The following is a 24,327-nucleotide window of genomic DNA, read 5'->3' on the forward strand; positions in this document are numbered from 1 at the left end:
TTCTTTCCTTCTTAATGCGTTTGAGCCAATCAGTTGTGTTGTGACAAGGTAGGGGGGGGTATACAGAAGATAGCCCTATTTGGTAAAAGGCCAAGTCCATATTATGGCAAGAACAGCTCAAATAAGCAAAGAGAAACGACAGTCCATCATTACTTTAAGACATGAAGGTCAGTCAATACAGAACATTTCAAGAACTTTGAAAGTTTCTTCAAGTGCAGTCGCAAAAACCATCAAGCGCTATGATGAAACTGGCTCTCATGAGGACCACGACAGGAATGGAAGACCCAGAGTGACCTCTGCTGCAGAGGATAAGTCCATTAGAGTTACCAGCCTCAGAAATTGCAGCCCAAATAAATGCTTCACAGAGTTCAAGTCACAGACACATCTCAACATCAACTGTTCAGAGGGGACTGTGTGAATCAGGCCTTCATGGTCGAATTGCTACAAAGAAACCACCACTAAAGGACTCCAATAAGAAGAAGAGACCTGCTTGGGCCAAGAAACACGAGCAATGGACATTAGACCAGTGGAAATGTGTCCTAATTGGAGATTTTTGGTTTTAACCACCGTGGCTTTGTGAGACGCGGTGTGGGTGAACGGATGATCTCCGCATGTGTATTTCCCACCGTAGAGCATGGAGGAGGAGGTGTTATGGTGTGGGGGTGCTTTGCTGGTGACACTGTCTGTGATTTATTTAGAATTCAAGGCACACTTAACCAGCATGGCTACCACAGCATTATGCAGCAATAAGCCATCTGGTTTGGGCTTAGTGGGACTATCATTTGTTTTTCAACAGGACAGTGACCCAACACACCTCCAGGCTGTGTAAGGGCTATTTTACCAAGAAGGAGAGTGATGGAGTGCTGCATCAGATGACCTGGCCTCCACAGTCCACCGACCTCAACCAAATTGAGATGGTTTGGGATGAGTCGGACCACAGAGTGAAGGAAAAGCAGCCAACAAGTGCTCAGCATATGTGGGAACTCCTTCAAGACTGTTGGAAAAGCATTCCAGGTGAAGCTGGTTGAGAGAATGCCAAGAGTGTGCGAAGCTGTCATCAAGGCAAAGGGTGGCTATTTGAAGAATCTCAAATATAAAATATATTTGGATTTGTTTAACACTTTTCTGGTTACTACATGATTCCATATGTGTTTTTCCATAGTTTTGATGTCTTCACTATTATTCTAGAATGTAGAAAATAGTAAAAATAAACAAAAACACTTGAATGAGCAGGTGTGTCTAAAACTTTTGACTGGTACTGTATGAGAATTGACTGTAGCAACACCAAGAAACAACATATTACTGCAACATTCTGCAGGGCCTGTTTGAAAACTGCAAACCAAGGATGTGTCCCAAATGGCATCCTATTCCCATATGGCTCTGGTCAGAGGTAGTGCAGTATACGGGGATAAGCGGGTGATTTAGGACACATCCCAACTCCCCACTAAGACAGTGTGGCGGTTGTCCAAGCCAGGAAATATATCCAGACAGTTCAACTGAACCAGTAACCAACTCCCATGCCTCTAATACACAACCCACTGGGCACAGACGTCAATTCAATGTCTATTCCACGTTGGTTCAATGTAATTTCATTGAAATGACGTGGAAACAATGTTGATTCAACTGGTGTGTGCCCAGTGGAAACCCTGTTTCCCTTCATGATGTGATTAAAACAAGCACAGAGAGAGGGAGAGAGAAATAGAGAGAGGGGGGGTCAGAGAGAGAGAGAGGGTCAGAGAGAGAGCGAGAGAGTGAGAGAAGAGATAGCACGCGTGCGAGAGAGAAATTTATAGCAGGTCAGCCCTGAGGTGACCCTGGCCAGCAGCCCTCCTGGACCAGAGCTGTGATGCAGAGGTCAATGGTCGGTCTGGGAAAATGCGTCCCACATGGCACCCTATTCCCTAATAGTGAACTACTTTTAACCAGAGCCAAATGCATTTAAACTCTGTTTTTCACAATTCCTGACATTTAATCCTAGTAAAACTTCCCTGTCTTAGGTCAGTTAGGATCACCACTTTATTTTAAGAATGTGAAATGTCCGAATAATAGTAGAGAGAATGATTTATTTCAGCTTTTATTTCTTTCATCACATTCCCAGTGGGTCAGAAGTTTACAAACACTCAATTAGTATTTGGTAGCATTGCCTTTAAATTGTTTAACTTGGGTCAAACATTTCGGGTAGCCTTCCACAAGCTTCCCACAATAAGTTGGGTGAATTTTGGCCCATTCCTCCTGACAGAGCTGGTGTAACTGAGTCAGGTTAAGCCCTGACATCCTTGCTCGCACACACTTTTTCAATTCTGCCCACAAATGTTCTATAGGATTGAGGTCAGGGCTTGGTGATGGCCACTCCAATACCTTGACTTTGTTGTCCTTAAGCCATTTTGCCACAACTTTGGAAGTATGCTTGGGGTCATTGTCAATTTGGAAGACCCATTTGCGACCAAGCTTTAACTTCCTGACTGATGTCTTGAGATGTTGCTTCAATATATCCACATAATTTCCCTTCCTCATGATGCCATCTATTTTGTGAAGTGCACCAGTCCCTCCTGCAGCAAAGCACCCCCACAGCATGATGCTGCCACCCCCGTGCTTGACGGTTGGGATGGCGTTCTTCGGTTTGCAAGGTACCCCCTTTTTCCTCCAAACATAACGATGGTCATTATGGCCAAACAGTTATATTTTTGTTTCATCAGACCAAAGGACATTTCTCCAAAAAGTACGATCTTTGTCCCCATGTGCAGTTGCAAACCGTAGTCTGTCTTTTTTGTGGCTGTTTTGGAGCAGTGGCTTCTTCCTTGCTGAGCGGCCTTTCAGGTTATGTCGATATAGGACTCGTTTTACTGTGGATATTGATACTTTGTACCTGTTTCCTCCAGCATCTTCACAAGGTCATTTGCTGTTGTTCTGTGATTGATTTGCACTTTTCGCACCAAAGTACGTTCATCTCTAGGAGACAGAACACGTCTCCTTCCTGAGCGGTATGACGGCTGCGTGGTCCCATGGTGTTTATACTTGCGTACTATTGTTTTACAGATGAACGTGGTACCTTCAGGCATTTGGAAATTGCTCACAAGGATGAACCAGACTTGTGGAGGTCTACAAATCTTTTTCTGAGGTCTTGGCTGATTTCTTTTGATTTTCCCATGATGTCAAGCAAAGAGGCGCTGAGTTTGGAGGTAGGCCTTAAAATACATCCACAGGTACACCTCCAATTGACTCAAATGATGTCAATTAGCCAATCAGAAGCTTCTAAAGCCATGACATTATTTTCTGGAATTTTCCAAGCTGTTTAAAGGCACAGTCAATTTAGTGTATGTAAACTTCTGACCCACTGGAATTGTGATACAGTGAAAATTACTTGTGTCATGCACAAAGTAGATGTCCTAACCGACTTGCCAAAACTATAGTTTGTTAACAAGACATTTGTGGAGTGGTTGAAAAATGAGTTTTAATGACTCCAACCTAACTGTATGTAAACTTCCGACTTCAACTGTAAGTAACAGTAAATGTATGCACTCACTAACTGTAAGTCGCTCTGGATAAGAGCGTCTGCTAAATGACTAAAATGTAAATGTAAATGTAACAGAGTGCTGTTTGGGCCGCAGACCATTTCCTCTGCTGGCTGGTGTTCTGGAACAGGAGGCAGAATGCAGGTGTGACAGAAAGCTGAATGGTGAGCGATGGAAATTAAATAAAGATGGGTGGGGGCTGTAGCACCACACTAAAACATACAGTGCTAAGAGGCTGTAAGGGTTCACTATTCTCTGGACCAGAGCTTCTGTCTGTCTTCTACTGTCTCAGTATGCCCTCATGGACCATACTGCTGCAGTCTGTCTGTCCACATTTTCTGTTTTATACAAACCATGGTCTCACCTCTCTGACTACCTCCCTCTGGACCAGTGCTTCTCTGTCACACTCACAGCAAGCCCATCACTTCTACTTAAACACTGAGCACAGAGCCAGACAATTACATTACATTTACTTACTTTATTCATCCTTTCTTTTCTTTTTCTTTCTTTCTCAAGATGGAGGGAGTTGGGGTTGGTTGGGGCCTGTGTGATGGAAGGAGTTGGGGTTGGTTGGGGCCTGTGTGATGGAAGGAGTTGGGGTTGGATCGGGGCCTGTGTGATGGAGGGAGTTGGGGTTGGTTGGGGCCTGTGTGATGGAGGGAGTTGGTTGGGGCCTGTGTGATGGAATAAGGAGTTGGGGTGTGTTGGGGGCTGTAGTGTGCTGTGTGATTTTACAACTTGTGTTTTACAGCTGCTGTTAAACAGCATTGGGTCCACTGTTCCTGCAGTCGGAGTTATTAGATAAGAAACCTAATATAAATCAGAGCGGAGGGGCCTGGCAGGCTGGGGAAAGCAGGGGAAAGGAGAGCCGTGACGCTGGGCGACAGGACTAATTCTTTCAGTGTGTTGGGGTTGCCGGGAGGTTGCTGGGGGGTTGCCGGGAGGATAAGGTGATATCGGGTGTCCAGCCTCTGGTTATGTCGCCTAAACTCAAGTTTCCTATGTTTCCCCCTCTCTCCTCTTCTTCCATAGATTTTCAAACAGATTTAAGTCAAAACTGTAACTCGGCCACTCAGGAACATTCATGTACTTCTTGGTAAGCAACCCCAGTGGTCCTCTGTAGCTCAGCTGGTAGAGCACGGCGCTTGTAACGCCAAGGTAGTGGGTTCGATCCCCGGGACCACCCATACACACAAAAAAAATGTATGCACGCATGACTGTAAGTCGCTTTGGATAAAAGCGTCTGCTAAATGGCATATTATTATTATTCCACGTTCACTCTGTTTCCGTCTCTCCTATCCTCCTCCTCCTCCACATTCCCTTTTCTCCTTCTCTGTTTTCCTCTCTTCTATCCTCCTCCTCCTCCACATTCCCTGTTCACCTTTTCTCCTTCTCTGTTTTCCCCTCTCCTTTTCTGCTCCATGTTCACTCTGTTTCTCCCTCTGGTCTCTTCTACTCCTCTAACTTCAGTCTGTTTCTCCCTTTTCCTCTTTCACTCAAACTTCCCTCTCTCACAGACAGCCCAGAAAGAGGAACAGCACTTGCTGGACAAACCATACACTTACACTATGCATGTGCACTCACAATATAATGCAACCACCAAGCTGAGTGAGGTGAGGATGTCCTGTCAATGGTGTTTATTATAGACAACACTGACCTCTGCTGGCCATTAGCTTGGATTTTAACTGATAGGGTTTATTAGTGGAGTGTAGCCACAAAAGAGCTGACTTTAGCCACATCTGCATTTTCTGTTTTTCAAATCAACACACTTCAGAATGCAAATAGAATACTCTGTAAAACATCAAAATAATCCGGCCTACCAGAGAAATGGTAGGTCAAATGTCCATTTAGTTTTCATCTGAAGTTCAACTTTGCACTTAATTGGCAAGTCTGTTGTCTGAAGTAGTAGCAATTTGGTTGAAAGAATAACTGAGCCAAGCCAACTGGTCTTAGAAGGCTGTTTTTTAGACTGCTGCTTTAAATATTATGTCAAACCAAAGATATTTTCAATTGACCTCAGCAGCGAGACATGCTGATTCCAAAGACAAGGGATATGTCCCAAATGGCACCGTATTACCTATTTATTGCACTACTTTTGGGTGCTATTGTAGTGCACTTCATAGGGAATAGGGTGCCATTTGCAATGCACATAAGGGTATCCAAAATGTCTTGTGTGTGGTTTTGTGGCTTTGCATCCTGTCTCTGGGAATAAGGACTTCTGGTACTAATCTGTATTTTAGGCACTAAGGGTTATTTCATAGTTTTGATGTCTTCACTATTATTCTACAATGTAGAAAATAGTAAAAATAAAGAAAAACCCTTGAATGAGTAGGTGTTCTAAATCCTTTGACCTGAAATGTGAAAGTCTCTTCAAGTGCAGTCGCAAAAACCATCAAGCGCTATGATGAAACTGGCTCTCATGAGGACCACCACAGGAATGGAAGACCCAGAGTCACCTCTGCTGCAGAGGATAAGTTCATTAGAGTTACCAGCCTCAGAAATTACAGGCCAAATAATTGCTTCACAGAGTTCAAGTAACAGACACATTTCAACATCAACTGTTCAGAGGAGACTGTGTGAATCAGGCCTTCATGGTCGAATTGCTGCAAAGAAACCACTACTAAAGGACACCAATAAGAAGAAGAGACCTGCTTGGGCCAAGAAACACGAGCAATGGACATTAGACCGGTGGAAATTTGTCCTTTGGTCTGGTGTCCAAATTTGAGATTTTTGCTTCCAACCGCCGTGTCTTTGTGAGACGCGGTGTGGGTGAACGGATGATCTCCGCATGTGTATTTCCCAGCGTAAAGCAAGGAGGAGGAGGGGTTATGGTGTGGGGGTGCTTTGCTGGTGACACTGTCTGTGATTTATTTAGAATTCAAGGCACACTTAACCAGCATGGCTACCACAGCATTCTACAGTGATACGCCATCCCATCTGGTTTGGGCTCAGTGGAACTATCATTTGTTTTTCAACAGGACAGTGACCCAACACACCTCCAGGCTGTGTAAGGGCTATATTACCAAGAAGGAAAGTGATGGAGTGCTGTATCAGATGACCTGGCCTCCCAATCCCCTGACCTCAACCCAATTGAGATGGTATGGGATGAGTCGGACCACAGAGTGAAGGAAAAGCAGCCAACAAGTGCTCAGCATGTGTGGGAACTCCTTCAAGACTGTTGGAAAAGCATTCCAGGTGAAGCTGGTTGAGAGAATGCCAAGAGTGTGCAAAGCTGTCATCAAGGCAAATATAAAATCTATATTAGATTTTTTGGTTACTACATGATTACATATGTGTTATTTCATAATTTTGATGTCTTCACTATTATTCTACAAAGTAGAAAATAGTGAAAATAAAGATAAACCCTGGAATGAGTAGGTGTTCTATATATGTGTGTGTTCTGGACTCTGATATTACTAATTCTGATATTATTCTTATTTATTTTTGGGGGGGGATTTGTGTGTATTGTTTTTATTGTTAGGTATACTGCACTGTTGGAGCTAGAAACATAAGCATTTCACTGCACCTTCGATAACATCTGCAAAATATGTGTACCCAACCAATACGATTTGATTTGAACTAGCTGTTTCAACAGACATGCTCCTTAGCTCTATCTATACAGCCTATATTGCATATAGCACACATCACACTTCTGAGATAGATAGCTGACTCACCACAGAACCATATTTGTTCATAACTGTTTCCCATATTTTTCCCTTAGTGCGTAAAATACAGATTAGTACCAGAAGTCCTTATTCCCAGAGACAGGATGCAAAGCCACAAAACCACACACAAGACATTTTGGATACCCTTATGTGCATCGCAAATGGCACCCTATTCCCTATGAAGTGCACTACAATAGCACCTAAAAGTAGTGCAATAAATAGGTAATAGGGTGCCATTTGGGACATATCCCTTGTCTTTGGAATCAGCATGTCTCGCTGCTGAGGTCAATTGCAAATGTCTGTGGTTTGACATAATATTTAAAGCAGCAGTCTAAAAAACAGCCTTCTAAGACCAGTTGGCTTGGCTCAGTTATTCTTTCAACCAAATTGCTACTACTTCAGACAACAGACTTGCCAATTAAGTGCAAAGTTGAACTTCAGATGAAAACTAAATGGACATTTGACCTACCATTTCTCTGGTAGGCCGGATTATTTTGATGTTTTACAGAGTATTCTATTTGCATTCTGAAGTGTGTTGATTTGAAAAACAGAAAATGCAGATGTGGCTAAAGTCAGCTCTTTTGTGGCTACACTCCACTAATAAACCCTATCAGTTAAAATCCAAGCTAATGGCCAGCAGAGGTCAGTGTTGTCTATAATAAACACCATTGACAGGACATCCTCACCTCACTCAGCTTGGTGGTTGCATTATATTGTGAGTGCACATGCATAGTGTAAGTGTATGGTTTGTCCAGCAAGTGCTGTTCCTCTTTCTGGGCTGTCTGTGAGAGAGGGAAGTTTGAGTGAAAGAGGAAAAGGGAGAAACAGACTGAAGTTAGAGGAGTAGAAGAGACCAGAGGGGAGAAACAGAGTGAACATGGAGCAGAAAAGGAGAGGGGAAAACAGAGAAGGAGAAAAGGTGAACAGGGAATGTGGAGGAGGAGGAGGATAGAAGAGAGGAAAACAGAGAAGGAGAAAAGGTGAACAGGGAATGTGGAGGAGGAGGAGGATAGAAGAGAGGAAAACAGAGAAGGAGAAAATGTGAACAGGGAATGTGGAGGAGGAGGAGGAGGATAGGAGAGAGGGGGAAACATAGGAAACTTGAGTTTAGGCGACATAACCAGAGGCTGGACACCCGATAATTTTTTGGTTACTACATGATTCCATATGTGCTTTTTCATAGTTTTGATGTCTTCACTATTATTCTACAATGTAAAAAATAGTAAAAATAAAGAAAAACCCTTGAATGAGTAGGTGTGTCCAAACTTTTAACTGGTAGTGTATATATATATATCTATCTATACACATACAGTATATATATATATATATATATATACATACACGTACAGTATATTATATATTTATTATACACACATACACACTACAAAAGTATGTGGACACCCCTTTAAATTAGTGTATTCAGCTATTTCAGCACACAGCCATGCAATCTCCATAGACAAACATTGGCAGTAGAATGGTCCGTACTGAAGAGCTCAGTGACTTTCAACGTGGCACCGTCATAGGATGGCACCTTTCCAACAAGTCAGTTCGTCAAATTTCTGCCCTGCTGGAGCTGCCCCGGTCAACTGTAAGTGCTGTTATTGCGAAGTGGAAACGTCAAGGAGCAACAGCCGCGAACTAGTAGGCCACATAAGCTCACAGAACGGGACCACCGAGTGCTGTAGCGCGTAGCACGTAAAAGTCGTCTGTCCTCGATTGCAAAACTCACTACTGAATTCCAAACTGCCTCTGGAAGCAACATCAGCACAATAACTGTTTGTCGGGAGCTTCATGAAATGGGATTCCATGGCGGAGCAGCCGCACACAATCCTAAAATCACCATGCGCAATGCCAAGCGTCGGCTGAAGTGGTGTAAAGCTCGCTGCCATTGGACTCTGGAGCAGTGGAAACGCGTTCTCTGGAGTGATGAATCACTTCCCAGAGGAGTGGATGCTGTTATAGCAGCAAAGGGGGGGACCAACTCCATATTAATGTCCATGATTTGTGTATGTGGAGACCCCTTCAAATTAATGGATTCAGATCCCGTTGGGGCCCATGTGTTGAGGATCAGCGTGGTGTAGATGTTGTTGCCTAACTTCACCACCTAGGGTCAGCCCGCCAGGAAGTACAGGACCCAGTTGCACAGGGCGGGGTTCAAACCCAGGGCCCCGAGCTTAGTGATGAACAGCATTCTTACATAGGTATTTCTCTTTTCCAGATGGGATAGGGCAGTGTGATGACATAATCCGTGGATCTGTTGGGGCGGTATGCAAATTGCAGTGAATCAATGGTGTCGGGTAAAGTGGAGGTGGTATGAACCTTAACTAGCCTCTCAAAGCACTTCATGATGACAGAAGTGAGTGCTGCGGAGCGATAGTCATTTAGTTCTGTTATCTTTGCTTTCTTGGGTACAGGAACAATGGTGGGGACAACAGACTGGGATAGGGAGAGATTTAACATGTTCGTAAACACTCCAGCCAGCTGGTCTGCACATGCTTTGATGACACGGCTAGGGATGCAATCTGGGCCGGTAGCCTTGTGAGGGTACAGTCCTTGTGAGCAGCAGTGTCCCGCGTTGACGGCTCTGTGTTTTCATCGAAGCGGGCGAATAAGTTGTTTAGCTTGTCTGGGAGCGAGGCGTCGGTGTCCGCAACATGACTGGCTTTCCCTTTATAGTCCGTGATTGTCTGGAGTCCCTGCCACATACACTGAGAGCACAAAACATTAGGAACACCTTCCTAATATTGAGTTGCACCCCCTTTTGCCCTCAGAACAGCCTCAATTCGTCAGGGCATGGACTACAAGGTGTCGAAAACGTCCCACAGGGATGCTGGCCAACGTTGACGCCAGTGCTTCCCACAGTTGTGTCAAGTTGACTGGAATGGAAACTGTTGAGCATAAAAAACCCGGCAGCGTTGCAGTTCTTGATGCACTCAAACCGGTGCGCCTGGCACCTACTACCATACCCCGTTCAAAGGCATATTTTGTCTTGCCCGTTCACCCTCTGAATGGCACACATACACAATCCATGTCTCAAGGCTTAAAAATCCTTCTTTAACCTTCATCTACACTGATTGAGGTGGATTTAACAGGTGACATCAATAAGGGATCATAGCTTTCACCTGGATTCACCTGGTCAGTCTGTTATATAAAGAGCAGGTTTTCCTAATGTTTTGTACACTCAGTGTACATCTCGTGTCTAAACCATACTTGGGAATGTGGGGGCGTTGTGGTCTCAAAATCATTTTACTCAGAGAACACTGAGTGATTAAAGGGGCTGTCATGAATGTTGTGCAACTCTAAATAAATGATCGGTTTTAAAGAACTGTTATCCAACGATATCATAATTGCAGTCTATATCAATCAGCGATGTATCATACATTGTGGTAGGTTAGGTCTATATACATAAGGTGTGCTGATGATTTGTGTGTGTGTTCACGCTGAGCAGCTGTCCACTGCATTCTTTTTTGCTGCGCCCCTTATCTGAATCAATGCCTTAAAAGACCAAGGAACATTAGCCTATTTTGTAGGCTAATGAAAACTTTCCCAAACATAAATAAGTTAACTTCATCCAAATTCAAACAAAAGCAATTGGATTCTTACCATGAAAGAAAAGAGGTGCAGCCAAGGCCCCCCTGGAGCGGTGAAAACGAATGACTGTATGAAAACAGAATTATCCGCCGTTTTGGCCAGGTTTGATTGATTGATTCCCAATCTTTTTCTGTTACTGTACCACCACCTGAATTTTGCACTGCCCAGAGTACCCCTGAAATACCCCTCATGTGCATTTGACCAGGAAGCCTATGGTCTCAGGAGTCTTCTGAAGTAACCACTGAGGTAGGTAAAGGAAAGGGGGACACAACATAAGCAAAATAATTTAACTATTAGGCTAGACATTATTATAACATATTAGGCAATGCTGAGTTCACTCACAATACCCACACATTGTAAAAAACAAACAATGGACGACCAAACCTGCCATAATAATAAATAAATAAATCAGCAAGAAAATACAAAAATACTGACCAAAATGCGTTCATTTATCTATCATCTAATTATTAATTCATTTAATTATTAATATCAACAATTAATAATTGATATATTTATTCATTTATTTCTGCATTTCTTCGTCCAATATGATAATGAGAGGGTATCAATCAAACATCTGTGGGTGGTATCTAACACACCATCTTACTGGGCAAAAAATGGTTTAATACATTTTGTTTCCATGTCATTTTAACCAAAAACATCTATGTGATGATGTTAAATCAACGTGGAAAACTGATTGGATTTGCAAAAAGTCATCAACATAAGGGAATTTTGTCTTTTATTTTAACTTTTAACCTAAATCCAATGACACGGTGACATTTTTTGTTGATTTTACGTTGAATTCACATTAGTTGACAACTCAACCAAATGTAAATCAAAACTAGATGTTGAAATGACCCAGTGGGATTGATTGATCAATTTCATGGCTGTCACGATCGTCGTACGGAATAGACCAAGGCGCAGCGTGATGAACGAACATGTTTATTTATCTAATGTGATAAATACTGACAATGAACAAAACAACAAACGACTCGTAACGTCCTAGGTAACATAGACCAACACGGAACAAGAACCCACAAACACAAAGGGAAAAACAGACAGTTTAAATATGGCTCCCAATCAGAGACAACCAGCCACAGCTGACACTCGTTGCCTCTGATTGGGAGTCACTCAGGCCAACATAGAAATAAACAAACTAGAACTCCCAACATAGAAATACACCACATAGAACGAACACACCCTGGCTCAACATATAGAGTCCCAGCGCCAGGGTGTGACAGTACCCCCCCCTAAAGGCGCGGACTGCGACCGCGCCTCAACTAGAGCAAAACAGGGGAGGGCTGGGTGGGCATTCCTCCTCGGCGGCGGTTCTGGCTCCGGGCTTGCCCACCACCCTCCAATACTCCCCCCATAGCGCCCCTGGTCCGGTCTGGCCCCGCTGGCTGGAGCTGAACTGGACGTAGCAGGAGCGGTTAGCTTCAGCTCCGTTGTGGAGCAGTTGAGCGGTACCTGATTAGGTACCGATGACCCAGGCACGGGTTGTGCCGGACTGACGACGCGCACCCCTGGCTTGGTGCGTGAGGCAGGAACGGACCGGACCGGGCTGACGATGCACACCCCTGGCTTGGTGCGTGGAGCAGCAACGGGCCGGACCGGGCTGACGATACGCACCCCTGGCTTGGTGCGTGGAGCCGAACGGGCCTCACCGGACTGACGACTCGCACCCCTGGCTTGTGCGTGGAGCAGCAACGGGCCGGACCGGGCTGACGATGCGCACCCCTGGCTTGGTGCGTGGAGCCGGAACGGGCTTTACCGGGCTGACGACTCGCACCCCTGGCTTGGTGCGTGGAGCAGCAACGGGCTTAACCAGGCTGACGACTCGCACCCCTGGCTTGGTGCGAGTGGCAGGAACGGGCTGGACCAGGCTGACGACTCGCACCCCTGGCTTGGTGCGAGTGGCAGGAACAGGCTGAACCAGGCTGACGACTCGCACCCCTGGCTTGGTGCGAGTGGCAGGAACAGGCCGGGCCGGGCTGGCGACGCGCACCGTAGCTTTGGTGCGAGTGGCAGGAACAGGCCGGGCCTGGCTGGCGACGCGCACCGTAGGCTTGGTGCGAGTGGCAGGAACAGGCCGGGCCGGGCTGGCGACGCACACCGTAGGCTTGGTGCGAGTGGCAGGAACAGGCCGGGCCGAGCTGGCGATGCGCACCGTAGGCTTGGTGCGAGGGGCAGGAACAGGCCGGGCCGGGCTGGCGACGCACACCGTAGGCTTGGTGCGAGGGGCAGGAACAGGCCGGGCCGGGCTGGCGACGCACACCGTAGGCTTGGTGCGAGGGGCAGGAACAGGCCGGACCGGGCTGTGGAGACGGATAGGAGACCTGGAGTGAAGAGCGGCCACAACCCGTCCTGGCTGAATGCCTACCTTCACACACTCCGTGTGAGGCATCCGCACAGGACGTACAGGGCTGTGTACCCGTACTGGCATAACAGCACGTGACACTGGAGCAGAATATCCGGGACCGCGGAGAGGCATTGGAGACCACGAGCGTTGAGCCGGCACACTCCGTCCTGGCTGCATACCCACCTTCGCACGACACGTGCGGGGTGCTCGCACAGGACGTACCGGACTATGCCGGACCACTCGTGGCACAGTACGCCGCTCCGCATACCGCGGAACCTGCCCCGTCCCATGCTGCCATGCCTGAGTACGGGAAGTTGGTTCCATCCATGCTCCGCCAACCTGCCTTCTGGCCCCCCAAACCCGGTGGCCTCCTCTCCAAATCGTCCTGTGGCAGCCTCCTGCTGCCCAGTCGCCCATGCCGTGTGCCCCCCCCTAAAAAATTTTTGGGGTTGCCTCTCGTCCGTCCGACGATGACACTGCTGACGCCGCTGCTCCTCTCTCGCCAGGGCCTTAATCCTAGCCCATGGCCCTTTTCCCCCGAGCATGTCCTCCCAGGACCACTCTTTGCCCACCTGGGCCATTGCCAACCTCTCCATCTCCTTTCCCGGCGCTTCCTCCCATGTCCAGTCTGCCTGCTCCTGGACACGCTGCTTGGTCCTTGTATGGTGGGTTCTTCTGTCACGATCGTCGTACGGAATAGACCAAGGCGCAGCGTGATGAACGAACATGTTTATTTATCTAATGTGATAAATACTGACAATGAACAAAACAACAAACGACTCGTAACGTCCTAGGTAACATAGACCAACACGGAACAAGAACCCACAAACACAAAGGGAAAAACAGACAGTTTAAATATGGCTCCCAATCAGAGACAACCAGCCACAGCTGACACTCGTTGCCTCTGATTGGGAGTCACTCAGGCCAACATAGAAATAAACAAACTAGAACTCCCAACATAGAAATACACCACATAGAACGAACACACCCTGGCTCAACATATAGAGTCCCAGCGCCAGGGTGTGACAATGGCGTGTCGCTCGATTGCTTTTGCCTGGCTTTGATGGTCCGAAAAGTAAAGAATCAAACTACACACACTTGAGAGATTTACAACCGGTAGATAGCTTCAGTAGCCCATTTCTTCTGGCAAGTAGTATGGCTGCAATCAGGCGAGCAGTAGCCAGAGACTTGGCAGTGCTGGCTAATGCTGCTGAAAACGACACCTTTCCAGATTACCTGCTTTTCCGTGTGGAGGTGTAACAGATTTAAGAATGTACCGTAACTTCACTCCACAGCTAGCTTGAATTGTCGCTGAAGGAGCTATCCAATTGGTACCTTTTGTATACCTCAATCGGTTAAGACATGTTGTCAAGAAGGCCCTGGTTCAAGTCCAGTCAGTGGCAAGTTCAGGGAGGCATCGGTATATGCTAAGCTAGCACACTGACCCAGGTTATAGAGGCATGCATCGAAAACTTGGGTCAGCTAGCTAGTACAATGGACACAGAAGTGAACCCGTTAGTTCTTAACTATTTGGAAGAAGTTGCCCGATGACTTCGCCAGAGTTCAAGTGATAACAGAGAGTCCTGGGGCCTCATGTATCAATCTTGCATACGCACGAAAACACGGCGTACGCCAGCTTTCACGTTCACGGTCAGATGTACTAACAGTGAAATTAACGTAAGAATGTGCGTTCTTCCACGTAAACTTCAGGCCTGGCGTTTTGTGATGTTTGTCCGTTGGCGACTCATAGAGGCAATAAAGTGAAGTGGCAAACATTACACTACGAACTGTTCTATCGCACCTGCCAGATATTGCTTATAATTTGTAATTGATAAATGATTTGCCATATTATTGTCACACGAGTCTTATTAGAATATTCTATTAATTATGCAATTAAGTAAGAACATATATAAAGGATGTGAAAATTGATACAACCCGTCTAGCAATGGCAGCTTTGGCTTTATTAGAAGACATTTTCAATGGACAAATCCGGAGAGAACGAGTTTTTAGGGACCACGGTGATTTTCTGGCCCACGACGATGACTGGCTCATCAGCCGTTTCAGATTTCCAAGGGCTATACTCTTGGAGCTCTGCGCTGAGTTGGGTCCGAATTTGGAAAGAGAGACAGTGAGGAGCCACGCATTACCCGTTCCTTTACAGGTGCTTACTACACTTGGTTTCCTAGCAACCGGTTCTTTCCAAAGAGAACTGGCAGACCGCTCAGGAATAAGCCAGTCGTGTTTGAGCCGTGCAATGCCACCTGTATGGGACGGCATCATCCGCTTGTCTACCAGGTATATAACGTTCCCATACGATGCAGGTGACCAGCCAAACATCAAAGCGCAATTTGCAGCGATAGCCGGTTTTCCTAATGTAATCGGAGCGATCGACTGCACACATATTGCTATAAAGGCGCCATCTGAAGACGAATTTGCATATGTGAATCGGAAACATTTCCATTCAATAAATGTGCAGATTATATGTGATGCACAAATGCGCCTAACAAATATTGTGGCAAGGTGGCCTGGGTCAACCCATGATTCATATATCCTTACAAACAGCATGGTTGGGATGAGACTCCAAGCTGGCAGGGTGCGCGATGGGTGGCTACTTGGTAAGTTATGCATTTAAATGTATGGTTCTATCTAAAAGTAAAATGTTTGTGTCTGTAATTATTATTACTGCCCATCAGGAGACAGTGGTTATCCACTAAAGACGTGGCTGTTAACCCCCTCACCAACCCACAAACTGACCGAGAGCGCAGATACAATGATGCCCATTCCCGCACTCGGTCAGTTGTGGAGCGGGCGATTGGGCAGCTGAAATGTCGGTGGCGCTGCCTTGACAGGACCGGGGGGATGCTGTTATACCGCCCTGACAAGGTTTGCCGCATCATACTGGCCTGTGGAGTGCTGCACAATGTCGCGCACAGGCATGGCATACCCCTTGGTGAGGTGGGGGCACCGCCAGATGACCCTGACCCAGGACCAGTATATGTGCAGCACAATCAACAAGCCATTCAGGCCCGTCAACGTGTAATTGCGACAATATAAATGGTACTCAGACACAAAGTTCATTTTTTGACCAATTATTTTAATGAATGGCTTATTTCTGTGAGTGCGTCAGTGACATTTTTAAGGTGACTGTTCATTTCTTCAATGGCCCTAACAATTTGTTGTTGTGACTCCAGAACAGCATGCGTCAAGACACGGCCAGATGGACGGGCTTCAGCACTGGGGGGAACATTAGAGACACGGGAGACGCTGGACTGAATGGGCTCTGGCTGCTCAGGTGGTGCGGACTCTGAGTGCGTGCCAGTGGACGTTCCTGCGGTTCCTAAGTCCAATTAAACACAGGCACATCTTAACAGTAATTTGAGTCTGTTCCTTATTAATGGGTACACGCATTTGCAATAAAAGCAGTGGATACGTGAAATCTCTGGTGTACCTTTTGCTATATTGCATGCATTTTAAAATTAAACGGTGGCTGGCTATGTATATCAAAGTTAAGGAAATAAATCTGAGTCACCTTGCTGGCAGTCCTGTAGTATATCCGAGTCTCCTACATCAGCGGATACGATTCCAGAGATTAACGTGTCTCCTACAATAGAGGCAACTCTCTGATCAAAGGGTGCAAGTTCATCGGTCCCTGTACCACCGCCTGTTCTGCCCACACTTTGTCGGTGCGCAGCAGTTCTCCGCTTAACTTCCACCTTTATGTCTGACCATTTCTTCTTCAGTTCATTTACGGTGCGACTCTCAGATCCCACCGCGTTGACGGCATCAGACAAACTCGCCCACTCTTTTTCTTTCTTTTGTTATTAATTCCAGAGGACAGATTTCCAAATAAAATATTTTTTCTTGTTTCTACCTCTGATAGTAGCACCTCTAATTCGTTTTCAGTGAAATTTCGTTTCTTGCTTGCTTTAGCCATGTTCTTGCAGGTTTCTTTTGCCAAATTGGACTAATTACCATATTTAAATTGATTTAATTGAGGGAGGAGACAGGGTGTGGTGTGGTGCTCGTGCATGTGCGCTCAATTTCGCGTTGATTGGGATGTACAAAGAGAATGTATGTGGAATGCTGCGTACGCAGAGATTCATACATCAGATTTTTTTGGTGCGTACGCACATTTATGGCTTTGTCCGTACGCAATGTTTTAGTATGAATTCAACGCAAGTCTTTGTACATGAGGCCCCTGGTGCAGCACACCATAGACAATTGCGTCTGGGCCACCATAATCATGCCGTTGTTCAACTGGTCATTCAGTACAGTACCGTTTCTGTTTAATTAAATGTTAAACACCGTTCTGACGTACTGAACGAACCCCAGGCAAATGCAATCGAGAAACGCGCCGTGACATGAGTTAACCGGTGGTGTGTTAGATACCACCCACATGTTTTTGCTCGACACCTCCTTATTATCATATGAAGGAAGAAATATATAAATAAATAAATGAAGAAATAATATAAATGAATAAAATGAATGAAAGTGGGATTAATTATTGAAATATTTATGTATCTATATGTGTGCAATAATTCATCCATTTATATGTGCATTTATTTATTTATAATTATGGCAGGTTTGGTCCTCCATAAAAAACACATTTAGCATGATAAAGTACTTTTACATTTTAGTCATTTAGCAGATGCTCTTATCCAGAGCGACTTACAGTTAGTGAGTGCATACATTTTCATACTGCCCCCCCGTGGGAAACAAACCCACAACCCTGGCGTTGCAAGCGCCATGCTCTACCAACTGAGCTACAGGGGATCTTATAATGTTATAATAAAACTGTTGTAATGTAGACAATTATACATTGGTAGTACATATTTTGCTAGTACATGGGAGACCCCAGCAATTTTTTTGTGAGTGTAGTGTTAGATGGTAGGGTATTAGTATTTTTATGATTATTATGATTATGATTATAAAAATAAAAAAAATGTAAGCAAAGTATAAAGGAGTTATACTCCAGTCTAGTAGGTGGCGTAATGCAACATTTATTGGACGCCAACCGCCGTTAAACCTCATCGAAGAAGAAGAAGACGAAGAAGAAGAGACCCTGTCAATGCTCTGTGGTAATTGGCTACTGTCACGTCTCATTTTGCGTGACGAATATGTTTTATCCAATCTGATTGGTTTGTGAGACTTGCTTCCACGGCGGGAACTTCTAGCTAGCTAGTCAAGGATGTTTACAGTCAGCTAACAAGCTTTGTACATCTCATTTTTAGCTACAAAGGTAAATTAACACCATTCAAACATTGATATTGTAAATAGCTAGTTATTTTATGCTTGCTGAAAGTTGTGGTAGTTGGAGGCTATGCAAGCTAGCAAGGACAGCTAGCTACCTGATACTTGGCAAATCACACAGATAAAAGTGAAAGCGGTTAGCTAGCTATCTTAAATTTAAGAAGAAAACAGTGTTTTTTAACGCTTGATGTTAGTTTTGCTGTGTGAGTTATGACACATTGCTTACTAGCTCGATAAGCTACCGTAACTAGATGCAGAGCCTTCTATTTCGCAAAAAGCAAATGACTAGATCTAGCTAACGTTAGTTAACTTTAGTCAGAGCTATATTGTGCGGGGAATGTGACCAATCGATGTGAATGATATTGTCAGTTGCAGCAACATGTAGTGGCTTCAAGCTTGTTTTGATTTATTTCCAGTGTATACCAGTTGGACAAGGCAGTCACCATGGCTGCTCCCCCAGTGGAGTACACCATAGGAGGGGTGAAGATACAGTTCCCTTGCAAAGCCTACCCCTCCCAGCTGGCCATGATGAACTCTGTAAGTGTGTAAGCATCACACACTTTTAACCATGGGTGATTTTCAAAAGTATTTCCTTGATTCCTCATTCTCTCTCCTTGCCTCCTCTTAAAAGGTCAGAGGGAAGCAAGGAGACTGGAGGATAAGATCTGAGGAGCGGAAACTCTTGACTTTTGAGATTCACCCCATATCCCATAAACACTGTATGCAGTTAGACTACTCTGTGTTATCAGTCTGTGTTATTGAGTGTGTGACTGACTAACCCCTGTTGTTGTGTGTGATTGTCTCCCCAGATAGTGCGAGGGCTGAATCATGGGCAGCACTGTCTATTGGAGAGCCCTACAGGGAGTGGCAAGAGCCTGGCCCTGCTCTGCTCCGCCCTGGCCTGGCAGCAGGCACAATATGGTAAGGGTGCTGCTTAGACTACTTCTTATGAATTATGATTCTCGATTGATTTGCATTCACAAGCAATGCTTTTATTTTACATTTCTGGTCCACATAAAGCATTACTGCGTGTAGTGTATATTCAAGTGTAGCATATTCTGCAGCTGCATACTAGAAATCACAGTCTGAGGTTAATTGTGATGATGATTCAAGTATGTATGTCCTGTGTGTGTCCAGGTAAGCTTGAACAGGACGGCAGCAGTCCTACAGAGGGTAAGAAGCCAGCTGTCACCACCCCCTGTCAGTGTGCCTGTCACAGCAAACCCGCCAGTGTCCCAGACAACAGGCCCAAACCACTAGCCACTGTGGTGGTGGACCTCACTGGCTCACCGGAGGTAGTGGTGGCACAGCGCTCATCTTCTCCCACAGACACAGGTAATCTTTAGTTGAGAACAGTAATAGTGAGATACATAACCACTAAATTGGTCAGTGTTACTGGGGGATGACCAGGGGGTGCATATTTCCGTTCTAACCCAACACTAATAAAACGTATGATTCAACAAATGAAGGGCTTGGTGATTATTTTATTGGTTGAATACAGTGTATTCGTGCTGAGTTCGAACAGAAATGTGCACTCCGTCAGGATCCCCTCAGGAATGGATTGAGAAAGACCATATGTACTGTAAATGCACTTACTGCAGTGTAAGTCACACTCCCAATCCCCTAGCTCAGCTCAGGTTGTACATTTTTCAATTAAATACAAATGTTGATACCTTTGTCCCTGTCTGTTCAGTGCCCCCTCCATCAGAGGAGTACAAGCCCAAGTCTCTAGCCTCTCGTCTGTCTGACAAGCTCCAGACCTCCCTAACCTTCGAACAGGAGAAGGATGATGACTTCCAGCCTGATAGGAAACGCATCCGCACCCCAACCATGGAGCAGAAGGTACGTAGCCTTATAGAATGCAACAGAATTTCATGTATTTTTATTGGTAGCCATATTAACAATCCTTTCGCAGACAGACCAATAAGTCTAACCATTCTGATTTGTCCCTGTTTCAAGTTCCAAGGTATACAAAATCTGTGAATGTCTGTGCGGATTTTCAGCTCTTTACTGTCTTGAATGCCTAAGGAAGTATTTGACATCTCAGGAACTACATAAACAAGATATAAAGATCTTATAATCTATGCAAAACTGTGCTGATAATGACACGCCCTTATTCACATTAATTTTTGTACATGTTTTTTTATAGGACAATGTACAAAATTCAGTCAATAATAACATAAACCCTTACTCTCTGTTTCCCTCAGGGTTGTAAGAGGAGGTGCTTGGAGCAGGGAGTGGTGTTTATAGATGATGAGCCAGAAGGAGAGAGGCCAGTGTCTGGAGCACAGACCTGGACCGTGGAGCTGAGTACCCAGGCACAGACTATAGACCTGCCCCCTGAGAGACACTGCTGTGTGAGTACATCTACTGTATCTAAACTAAGGATATGTTGCCACTTGCCTGTAAGTGCTGATCTAAATTGATGGACCTGCCCCCTGAGGCACACTACTGTGTGAGTACTTCTAGTCTAAACTAAGGATATGTTGCTTTTTAATGCTGATCTAGGATCAGCTCAACTGATGGTGGGGCTGGGAAATATATTTACCGGTAGGGATCCATATACCGGTATGGATTTTTACCGTCTACAAAGATATTTTGATGCAGTGCTCAATTTTAATGAAAAGTTCTACAAATTGGACTACTTTCACAGGCAGTTGTGACCTAGTTCCGACATTTCTTGATTTCTTAATTTGTTGTTGTTGTTGTGTTCTGTTTGACATTTTACTGCATTGTTAGGAGCTAGTAACATAAGCATTTCATTGCACCCACTATAACATCTGCTAAACTGTGTACATGACCAATAAACTTTGATTTGATTTAGTTCGGTTGAGTATAAAACATCAGAATGTAGAAAGCCCATTCAAATCACTTAGAATTAATTTGTTGCCATCCTAGGGTCATGCTCTACTCATAAAACATATTTAGAACTTTTGTATTATTCAGAAACATAAAATACCGTCAGAAATGAGAAAAATATTGTGATATGATAATTATTTTGGCCAAAAATCTCTGAAGCTGGAGACCCTTATCTCCCTCTCTATCTTTAAGCATCAGTTGTCAGGGCAGCTTACCGATCACTGCACCTGTACACAGCTCATCCCCATATTGTTATTTACATTTTTATTTATTTTGCTCATTTGCACCCCAGTATCTCTATTTGCACGTCGTCTTCTGCACATCTATCACTCCAGTGTTAATACTAAATTGCAATTATTTTGCACTATGGCCTATTTATTGCCTTACCTCCATAACTTACTACATTTGCACACACTGTATATAGATTTTCTATTGTGTTATTGACTGTACGTTTTGTTTATTCCATATGTAACTCCGTTTTTGTTGTTTTTATCACACTGCTTTGCTTTATCTTGGCCAGGTCGCAGTTGTAAATGATTAAATGGTTAAATAAAGGTGAAATAAATAAAAAATAAATATCGGCCAGCCCTAACCGATGGACCTGCCCCCTGAGGCACACTACTGTGTGAGTACATACATTCTAAACTACGGATATGTTGCTTTTTATTGCTGATCTAGGATCAGCTCAACTGACTACCACCTTAATGCCAACCATTAGAAACCATGAAGATAAATATTTTAGTGTTGTACAGCTACCCAAGTACTACATTGTGTCCACTGGGTGGCAGCATAGCCCATTTAATGTGTGGCTGTGCTCCATCACATTCCTTTGGCGGCGTTCTCACATTTCTTGTGTGCCAAGTGAATGTGTCATGTAATATAGGTTGTGTTTAGTCTGCATAAGGCAGGAAGAGGAGGGGGGAAAGCAATAGGTAGATGGAAATTAAGAGGACGTGGAAGGAGGAGAAAGTTCCCTCCCGCTGTTCATCTTGGGTTTCCCCGTCTGATAATTGACCGGCTCCTCTATGCTGTGAGCTGCTGACTGACGTCATGAATGGGGCTCTTTGAAGGGACAGAGCTCCACTTTTAATTAAGAGGGGTTGCCTCGCCTCGCCGCTGATCTGTGAAAGCCAGGGATAAATATTGAATGGGGTTCACCCGCTGGTTACTGAGCCCTGGGACCTAGAGGGGTAAACGAGTGCTTTCTGAGGAGGGAGAGCTGGGTGGCCATTCGGGGGGCCTCACACCTGTGTCAGTTGTAGACCATGGTGCTTCCCAAATGGCACGCTATTCCCTACATAGTCCACTACTTTTGTCTAGAGCCCAATGGGCTCTGTTCAAAAGTAATGCACTATATAGGGAATAGCGTGCCATTTGGGATGCACCCCAGAGCAGAGGGGTGATGGCTAGTTTGTGTCATGTCTCCTAAGGTATTTGATCAGGACGGCACTGCAGTCATCTTTTTGCGACTTAGCCAGCCCACCACCCCTGTGTGTGTTTTAATGTGCACCCCACCTCCCACTGGAATGCATTCCTAACCTTGAAGGCTGAGGACTGAGGAGCAAATTGGCATCCAGCGAGCGGCGCCAGCAACACAGAGCCAGCCTGTCCCCGCCAAACCCCCCACCACCATCACCTGGCCCCCCCGGAGTGTGAGATTCCTGTGTCTCAGGTGTCAGCTGTGCAATGCTGAAACTCAAGGCACACAGGGATGGAATCAGCTAGGTCTACGTGGTCAAGAGTATACTGAGTGACTGAGAACCACACCACCACCACCTCTACATCCAGGTCATGGTTCTGACTGTCACTGCCCTGATAATAAGGATGATGCTAGTACCGTTTAGAACATACCAAGTGATATCTTTAAAGAGAGATTTTCTTATGAACACTGTAGGGAGAAGCCACAAGCAAGGTAATAGGGTGCAATTTGGGAGGCAGCTCCTGTGAGTTAAGGGGATAAAGAGCCCTGAGCTGACATGATGAATAAACAGAGGGGACTCTAGGGGCCCCTAGTAGGGTCAGGTTACAGCAGGGCCAGATCGTTAGAACAGACTAGTTATATTCCTCGGCTCTGCAGCTCCGCCCCTTGCCTGGGCAACAGAGCCCGATCACCTTACCTGCTGCTGCTGCCACGTTAAATAGGCCCCTCCACATATCCCTCCTACAGCGAGATCATGGCAAATAATTACTTATTCATCGACAGGTGGGGGGTAGGGGCGTCACTGCTGAATAGAGACCCTTGTCAAAAGGCAGCAGCAGGAAACTGCTGACAAGGGTATCCCTTTACATGCCTGTCCCTGTCCGAGATGCAGACCGACATGGTTTGGGGCTTCGCTGGGCTCATAGGAGCGAGCAGACACCCCCCTGGAATGGAATGTAGATAACTAACAGGGGGCCTGATGGTGTTGGCTGCCCTCTGCAACAGACACATAGCGGCTCATTCATTCAACACTGGACAATACCACCCACCGCCGTTGCTACATGTGTGATGCTGAGAGTGAGGGTGTCTGTCTACCACACAGAGTGAATACCTGTTCAATCAAGGGAAAGTGGCTGAGCTCAGTTAGGGCCCCCTAACACACATTGTAATATTTCATGGTTTGAGAAGGAGGGTTACCTGAACCACCTGGCCCTTCTAGTCTCCACTGAAGCACCACAGGCTCAGCTAGCTTGATCTGCTGGCATTGAGATGTAAAACACACCCTGAGCATTTGTTTATATGGTGAGGCATATAAACCGGTCGGTGCCAGATTGTAAAAGATGGAAGAGAGTGAGGGATTTCTTATTATTTAGGGGATGAACGTCTTCCTTTTAAAAGCAGGACTAATGCTGTTACTAAGCTCAAGGTTTAGATTCAGGGTTACTTCAAAACACTGTCATAACATTTTACTCCCTCTGATGGAAACGGCTAAAGAACACTGTGACTTGCTTAGAACTTTGTGGTGAACAATACTATTTGTGGTTGGCTTGTTTAGTCTGTATGGTTGGGTCTGGCGCGTGGGTGATGCATCATTTGCATTAGTGTTAGTGAAAGGGGTGGAAAGTGTCCCACTTAAAAGAGCTCATCACCTGACTGGTATCAGTTTCAGCA

At 45.3% G+C, this 24,327-nt stretch overlaps 1 protein-coding gene and 2 long non-coding RNA genes across 4 annotated transcripts in view; 2 read left to right on the top strand and 1 right to left on the bottom strand.

The window, feature by feature from the left end:
* The first annotated feature begins 14,851 nt into the window (after positions 1–14,851).
* LOC123485108 lies at positions 14,852–16,660 on the top strand. The gene is made up of 2 exons (XR_006658870.1): positions 14,852–16,184; positions 16,319–16,660. It is a non-coding gene; the product is annotated as an uncharacterized LOC123485108 (long non-coding RNA).
* On the bottom strand, positions 16,201–17,320 carry LOC123485115. Its single transcript, XR_006658871.1, has 2 exons — positions 16,657–17,320; positions 16,201–16,464 (listed from the first exon to the last, which is right to left on the bottom strand). It is a non-coding gene; the product is annotated as an uncharacterized LOC123485115 (long non-coding RNA).
* A 963-nt stretch (positions 17,321–18,283) lies between these two features.
* brip1 (BRCA1 interacting helicase 1) overlaps positions 18,284–24,327 on the top strand; it is a 108,964-nt gene continuing 102,920 nt past the window's right edge. For both annotated transcript variants that reach the window (XM_045213786.1, XM_041876649.2), the window contains exons 1-6: positions 18,284–18,366; positions 18,794–18,914; positions 19,187–19,298; positions 19,515–19,712; positions 20,071–20,219; positions 20,585–20,734. In XM_045213786.1, the coding sequence (XP_045069721.1) occupies positions 18,822–18,914; positions 19,187–19,298; positions 19,515–19,712; positions 20,071–20,219; positions 20,585–20,734 (702 nt within the window). In that variant the 5' untranslated portion in view covers positions 18,284–18,366; positions 18,794–18,821. The remainder of the gene's footprint in view (positions 18,367–18,793; positions 18,915–19,186; positions 19,299–19,514; positions 19,713–20,070; positions 20,220–20,584; positions 20,735–24,327) is intronic.

This window comes from Coregonus clupeaformis, chromosome 5, assembly GCF_020615455.1.
Source record: "Coregonus clupeaformis isolate EN_2021a chromosome 5, ASM2061545v1, whole genome shotgun sequence".
Lineage (NCBI taxonomy): Eukaryota > Metazoa > Chordata > Actinopteri > Salmoniformes > Salmonidae > Coregonus > Coregonus clupeaformis.